This window comes from Rhinoderma darwinii, unplaced genomic scaffold (assembly GCF_050947455.1).
Source record: "Rhinoderma darwinii isolate aRhiDar2 unplaced genomic scaffold, aRhiDar2.hap1 Scaffold_2447, whole genome shotgun sequence".
NCBI lineage: Eukaryota > Metazoa > Chordata > Amphibia > Anura > Rhinodermatidae > Rhinoderma > Rhinoderma darwinii.
In genome coordinates, this window is record NW_027462746.1 from 21 (window position 1) to 7,967 (window position 7,947).

The following is a 7,947-nucleotide window of genomic DNA, read 5'->3' on the forward strand; positions in this document are numbered from 1 at the left end:
ATTCTTGTATATAGGAGCAGTATTATAGTAGTTATATTCTTGTATATAGGGGCAGTATTATAGTAGTTATATTCTTGTATATAGGGAGCAGTATTATAGTAGTTATATTCTTGTATATAGGGACAGTATTATAGTAGTTATATTCTTGTTCATAGGGGGCAGTATTATAATAGTTATATTCTTGTATATAGGAGCAGTATTATAGTAGTTATAGTCCTGTATATAGGGGCAGTATTATAGTAGTTATATTCTTGTATATAGGGAGCAGTATTATAGTAGTTATATTCTTGTATATAGGGACAGTATTATAGTAGTTATATTCTTGTTCATAGGGGGCAGTATTATAATAGTTATATTCTTGTATATAGGGGCATTATTATAGTAGTTATATTCTTGTATATAGGAGCAGTATTATAGTAGTTATATTCTTGTATATAGGAGCAGTATTATAGTAGATATATTCTTGTATATAGGGGGCAGTATTATAGTAGTTATATTCTTGTATATATTGGGCAGTATTATAGTAGTTATATTCTTGTATATAGGGGCAGTATTATAGTAGTTATATTTTTGTACATACTGGCAGTATTATAGTAGTTATATTTTTGTACATACTGGCAGTATTATTACAAAGCATCTTTATACTTATATAACCTGCAGTGAGTAGGATACAGCAAGAGTTGTACTTACACCCAATCAGCATGACGCAGATGGAGAAAATCTTTTCAGAGTTGGTGTTCGGTGACACATTTCCAAAGCCGACACTGGTCAGACTGCTGAAGGTGAAGTACAGGGCGGTGACGTATTTATCATTTATGGTCGGGCCAGATTTGGTGTTGCTGTTGTTGTATGGTTTCATGATCTGGGTTCCCAGAGAGTACAGCCAGCCAATTGTCCGATACTCCCGGTCGTAGTGCTCCATGTGTCCAATCGCGTACCAGATGCAGGCAAGCCAATGAGCGATTAGGGCGAAGGTGCACATCAACAGAAATAGCACGGCCGCCCCGTATTCGGAGTAACGGTCCAACTTTCGGGCCACTCGTACCAGCCGTAATAAGCGGGCCGTCTTTAGCAGACCAATCAGGGTAGTAGTCTGTGAGCAAAAAAAATTAATAATTAAGATAAAAAACCATGAAACAAAAATCCTGCAGAGAAAAAGACACGGATAAAGGAATATTTCTGAGGAAGAAGATGGATGAAGGGAGAAGGACAGTGACAAAATAAGAACGTTACAAGCACATCTTCTACCCTACACTTCCCAGAGAGAAATAATAACCTAATCAAAACTCTGATATAATTCTGACTACTCTACTGGATGACAACTCTCATCATTCAATGTCCTCAAGTGGTTTCAGTTTATTCGGAGGTAATCGAGATCATGTCTACTTGATACAGAGAGCATCAAGGTTATTAGCTGTAGATCAGAGCTGTACTGTGTGTTCTGAACCAATCAGATGTCCCTCTCCAAGCAGCTCCCTCTCCCCTCTCACAGCATGCAGTCTCACACACACCGAAGGAGAGATACTGCAGCTGCATCCCCTCCTCTCTGTCTTCTATTTACTGTTTTACACTTGATGGATTTTTTTTAGAGACTGAGGAGGTTTCTGAACATTAACAGAGATCCTGCAGGTGGGGAGAGGGGAACTACAGGCTGCAGAAATGTGAAGATGCTACTGTTGTCTAATAAGATATATAACAGTGTTCTATATAGTCACATGTACTACTGCTTTACTGTATGGAGAGGGATTTGGCTGGATTCATGTAAATGAAGCTCTCCGATAATACTAGATAATTTTCTGCTCCAACTCTGCGCTCTTTTCGGGGTCCAAAACGGTTACGTCTCATCTGGACATCTCGAGTGTATATGAAATCCTGAGACTTTTTGCCCCGTGGCACGTCATACTCATAGTGGTCACGTGATTGATCCATACTCTCCTGCATCAGTATAGGACTAATGCATATGACTAATAACTCTATGGACACAGTGATCCCATTAATATACCATTTGGTCACTATCAATATGACAAACCCTGGAGGAAACCACAAAAGGTCCAGACAAAACCGGAAATGACTTCTAGATCTTTCATGTTCATCCAGAAGAAGGCAAAACAAGATCCATAGCGAGGTGTCTGCCGAAACCTTACCTGAGTCCCCCAGATTACTCCGTCGTGACATGAGACTTATACCTGTCATTGTATGTGCAAACCTTATATACCGATAAACCCAGTCACCCTTCCAAGTATATTAGCAGTACAGTCATTAGCCTAACTACTCTCTATCAGTGTACTAAGGGTGTGTATACTTTTGCAACCATTTATTTTGTTGCCTCAATGTATTTGAAATAAAACATTTAAGTAATCTAAAATAAAAATATTTTTCTGTTTTGTGTATACAGCTCCTATGCAGACCTATATGTCTAGACGGTTACAGACTACAAACAAACTCTGTTTTACGTGTTCCCCTCTTTTACTGTCTGTAATTTATCAAGAACAGGAGGGAGTAGAGTAACACATAACTGCCGGGTTAGGCTGTTTGTAGTCTGTAACCATGGAGACACATAGGTCTGCCTAAGAGCTGGATACACAAAACGGGAGATTTTTTTTTTTTTATTATTATAATTATTTTAATAGTCTATTAGTAAGTTACTAATACAACAACGTCACCTCCGTAACACAAAGATACCGCGGTGAAAATTCTGAATTATGATAAGGGCAGGAAGCGCTGTACCAATGGGGAAACAGATGAATTCAAATCATGACAACCTCCACTCTAAGTAAGAGCAGAATATTTGAATGAAGCAGCCAAATATTTCTAACAAATTTACAAGGTGTATCTTTACAAGGTGTATTATAATGTACAGTTACCTATAATATCCTATCAATACCGTATGACCTTATAGCATTCCTGCTATACTTTTCAGTAGGTTACTATCTATACCGTGCATGTAAAATTTCCCATTCAGTCATCATTTCACCTTTCATACTGATTCAGCATGTATTATTCTCAGTGGTGACCACCGGGGGAGCTGTTCCATTGCTATATGACTTTTTTTGGTTCTTGCTTAACCCTGTCCCGTGTAATCACCGTAACATACACACTCACCCCACATACATCTGTACACTACGCTCTATAGAACGCCTGCTAGTGTTGCACCATCCTGCAGAGTTACTTTACCTCTTTTCGGTTCTTTGGACTTTCTTCCATCCTCTTCATCAACATGAAAGAAAAAAGTTTTTTCCATTCAGTTTCTTGCTATTTTCATCCTGGGAAACAGACCCACCTGAGCTCCTCTTCCACTGAAAACTTCTGCCATTTCTAATAACTTGGGGTCTTATTGAAATTTTAGGATGCAGTTAGGTCTTACTGAGCGACCAAAGGGAATCCTGAGCTGGGTGAGGTGTTCAAGTCTACATCAGGATAACGATAGCAATTTGATACGTTCTCATCCAATGTATACCCCTTGAATGACAAGCATCTTAATAGTTAAAAAAAATTAACCATTTATTGAAGGAACTCCACCCACCTTAATGGTGATTCCCCTCAGTTATGAATTAAAGGAAGTCCTCAAGACTATATTATTGACAATGCCCCTGAGATTGAAGGAAGACCTTCGATATTAGATCTTAGTTTTGGAGCATAGGAGGAACTTCAATCTATATTTATGGCTAGGTCCCTCACTTTAAAAGAAGTCCTCGAACCAATATTAAAGGGGTTGTCTGGTATACAAAACCCAGTTAATAGAGGGGTCCCCCTGTTTATCTTCCTTATCTATTGGCCATGGTGAATAGCGGCTTGAAAGAGTATCTGTCTCTGGAGGACCCTACACGTTCATAGATTACACCAAGTGCACAAAGATTTAAATGGGAACTGTGTAATGCCTCATTTCTCCTGTGGTGGTGCTGTAGGTGAATTGAGCACCAGGTTCTTCCACAGTTTACAGTTGATCGCTGGGGCCTAAATCATCTTATGATCAGGAAACCGTTTTAACAAAAAAAAAATTGTCCAAGGAGGAGAACCTCTTTAAAGGTGATGCCACTCCATTGTGGACTGAAGGAGAACCTCAAATCTATATTAATGGTGATGTCCCTTAGATTAGATTGCCAAAACTCAGATTGAGGGGAGACTTGAGATGCCTCTTAGCTTTAGCGTGAAAAAAAGACATTCAATCTATGGTTATGGTTAGGCCCATCAGTTTAGGACTGAAAAAGACCTCCAGTCTATGTTAATGTTTTAGATTTAAGGAATGGGATGCCTCTTAGTATTGGAGTGAAGGAAGTCCTCCAACCAATATTAATGGTGACAACCCTCAGGTTTGGATTGAAGGAAGTCCTCAAATCTTTATTAACGGTGAAAACCCTCAGTTTTGGAGTGAAGAAAGATCTCCAACCAATAATAATGGTGATAACCCTCAGGCTTGGAGTGGAGGAAGTTTTCCAACCAATAGTAATGGTGACAACCCTCAGGTTTGGATTGAAGGAAGTCCTCAAATATTTATTAATGGTGAAAACCCTCAGTTTTGGAGTGAAGAAAGTTCTCCAACCAATATTAATGGTGACAACCCTCAGGTTTGGATTGAAGGAAGTCCTCAAATCTTTATTAACGGTGAAAACCCTCAGTTTTGGATTGAAGAAAGATCTCCAACCAATAATAATGGTGATAACCCTCAGGCTTGGAGTGGAGGAAGTTTTCCAACCAATAGTAATGGTGACAACCCCCAGGTTTGGATTGAAGGAAGTCCTCAAATCCTTATTAATGATGAAAACCTGAAGGAAGTCCTCAAATCTTTATTAATAATGAAAACCCTCAGTTTTGGAGTGAAGGAAGTCCTCCAACCAATATTAATGGTGACAACCCTCAGGTTTGAAGAGAAAGAAGTTCTCCAACCAATATTAATAGGTACAACCCCCAGGTTTGTAGTGGGGAAAGTCACCCAACCAATATTAATGGTGACAACCCTCATCCTTGGAGTGGAGGAAGTTCTCCAACCAATATTAATGGTGACAACCCTCAGGCTTGGAATGGAGGAAGGTCTCCTACCAATATTAATGGTGACAACCCTCAACTATGGAGAAAAGGAAGTCCTCAAACCAATATTATTGATGGCCACCCTCAGGTTTGGATGGAAGTAAAACCTCAGATCTATTTTAATCACCAGGTTCATTCTCTTTGCCTACATATGGCTTTTGGCTGGAGGAAACCCCTTGATCTACATTAACGACAAGTATTTAAGTTATAGCTAAAGGAAATCTCCATTGAATTTTTCTTAGAATTGGACGGTGAAGTACATAGGGGAACCATTGCTTCCAATGATAAAGTTTACCCCATGACCTTCTTGTGAGTGACTATCCTGAGACAACTTGACATATCGAGCAGAGCCAGTGAATTTATCTTTCGCAGACACAGGTCCAACACTTGCATAGCTGACAAGCTAGACCATACAGAAATGAAGCAGGAGCAGAGCGGTGGAAAGTCAGAGGAGAAAGTAAAAACCCAGCCCCCGATCATGAGCATCTGAAAACTGAAGAAAGTGCTTGATCATTCCTTAGCGTGTGAACACAGCGGGATATCATACAAAACATACAACCAGGTACACAACTAGATGAACGCACACATACACATGCAAAGCCATCATTGTCCCCTACGTTTGGCATACAGGAGTATCTCCAGTGAATGACTCAAAACTCCTGGCATAGAGCAATTTCCAATCAAGTCACCTGTTATAATTGGGTAGAGACCTCCTCACGTCCCCCTATACCTGATATCTGAGCGCAACCCTCACATCTGGCTGTACATGAATATCTGAGGAAGGACCTCTCACCTTCTCGGATGTGTGGTATGTATTATATGGCAAAATACATAAAATGTAAGCATTGATGTGTCTATCTCATGGCCCGGAAGAAAGGGTGGAGCGTGGCGGCAGCCAGTGATAACATATGAAATAGCGGGCAGGTGGACCTTACCTCGTCAGAGCCGGATCCAAAAATCAGAAGATCAAAAGGAATGGCAGCCACCATGTCAATGAGGAACCAGCCCTTGAAGTAGTGGATGGCGATCTTGCCCGGATGGCTGACCACTTCTTCGTTGGTGTTGACGTAGGTGGTGCGGAAGTTGATGAGGATGTCGATAATGAACATGATATCAACCATCAGGTCCACCACGCTGAGCGGGTTGCAGGAGTAGCCACAGTTTTCTCTAATCTGCTCCTCTTGGTCGCTCAGAAGGAAGGCGGCAGAGTACGGTGTGAAGATGGCGGTATAGATGACGAGCAGGAGGATTAGCCAGTCCCAGACTGCCTTGAAAGGACTATAGTGGAGAATTGTCCATTTGTGGATACGTGGAGCTTGTAGTTTGTACTCTGGAAGAACATCGGCTCCCAGCGATAGGACCTGTTTGGATAGAAGACATCGTATGTTAGGTATACAAGTTATGGGTGGAAAGATCTCCTAGATCATCTATCTATCACTCCGTCTGTTGTGGTCAATTACTAAATCAACGGTTTAACTGGAAAAGGATGAATAAAATGATAGTTGAAGAGCAATTCTACCTAAAAACAAAAATCATGGGCGCTACCATTACCCCAGTTTCAACGTACGGACCCAAAATGGTGAGAATTTGATGTGAAATTCTCCTAGCCCCGGAGAAAGACCCATCCAGACTATGATAATTAGACTTAAAGTGGTTGTCCAGGATTAGAAAAACATTGCTTTCCTCCAGAAACAGCGCCACATCTGTCCATGTGTTGTGTCTGGTATTGCAGCTCAGCTCCATTGAGTGAATTTAGCTGTGATGCAATACCACACACAACCTATGGACAGGAGTGACACAGTTTTTGGAAAAAAGCGGCCATGTTTTTCTAATCCTGCACAATCCTTTTAAAGCTAACTCGAAAAAAAACATCACGGCCCAAAGAAGTTGAAGACCTTTTCATCCAGTAGAGACCTGGACCATTGGAAGTCAGAATTAAAGACATCTGTCACAGAGGAGACACCTGAGGGTTATATCACTAGTCTTTCCTACAAGGGATGGATAAAGGTATGGCGTAAGTGTAACACCCATGGCCACGGTACGCCGGGATTACTCACCTCCCAATGACTGCAGCCATGGATCTGTGAGTGCTGGCCCGCATCTCCTCCTCAGGAGACGCCAGCGCTCACTTCCGCTGTGTCCCGTAGGGTGCACGCGCACGCTCGTGTCTGGCCCTAAAGGGCTAGCGCACGCACATCAATTAAATCTGCAATTAGCCCATTCTCACCCTTGACTATAAGAAGGGCACTGCCCCTCCCTTCATTGCCTGAGCGTTGTTGTGTTTACCTGTGTCAGTCCTTGCAAATGGTCCCTTAGTGTTTTCCAGTTCCCAGTATTCCCGTTCCTGCTACCTGTATCCTGTATACCATGCTACCTTGTTCCTGTGCCTTAGAGAGTTGGAGTCGTGTTGTACCACCGATCACGTCTGCTGTGTTACACCACCCCTGGTGTCTGCTGCCAAGGTCCCATCCGAGCCTAACCATCGCTACTGTCTGAACTACCACAGGTACCCCTACTTGGACTATGGCCAGCTGCTATCCCGCCCAGTGGGTCCACATACCCACACATGGTGACAGGAAGCATGATACCATGAACCAACAGCAGAAGGGTATGCCTATATTTATAGAGTCCGACGTCTCTATATGTAAAGCTGGCCATAGACGGAGAGATGAGTTCTTTACAAAGCATGGAAATCTGAAAATGTGTCACGCGAGTCTCTCCATGTCGGGTCACTCATTACGGTCCATAACTGTCCAAAAATGTTGGAAATGTTTTTTCTTTTTTTCTGAATATTCATAAGTCCCATGGAAGAATATGTTTGCACGTAGGTGATTTCACATAATCATTCCAAAAAAACATTGCGCTGTCATCAGAGTGAAGAACGTTTCTCTACGTCTATGGCAGATTTGTTTTCTAACTAAT

General features: G+C 41.6%; 1 protein-coding gene across 1 annotated transcript; it reads right to left on the reverse strand.

The window, feature by feature from the left end:
- Positions 1 to 690: 690 nt before the first annotated feature.
- Positions 691 to 6,386, reverse strand: LOC142702726 (voltage-gated inwardly rectifying potassium channel KCNH6-like; the record flags this gene model as incomplete). The annotated part of the gene is made up of 2 exons (XM_075848198.1): positions 691 to 1,093; positions 5,961 to 6,386. Coding segments are annotated over 2 exons (829 nt in total), but the record flags the coding sequence as incomplete, so codon positions are not given.
- Positions 6,387 to 7,947: the final 1,561 nt, after the last annotated feature.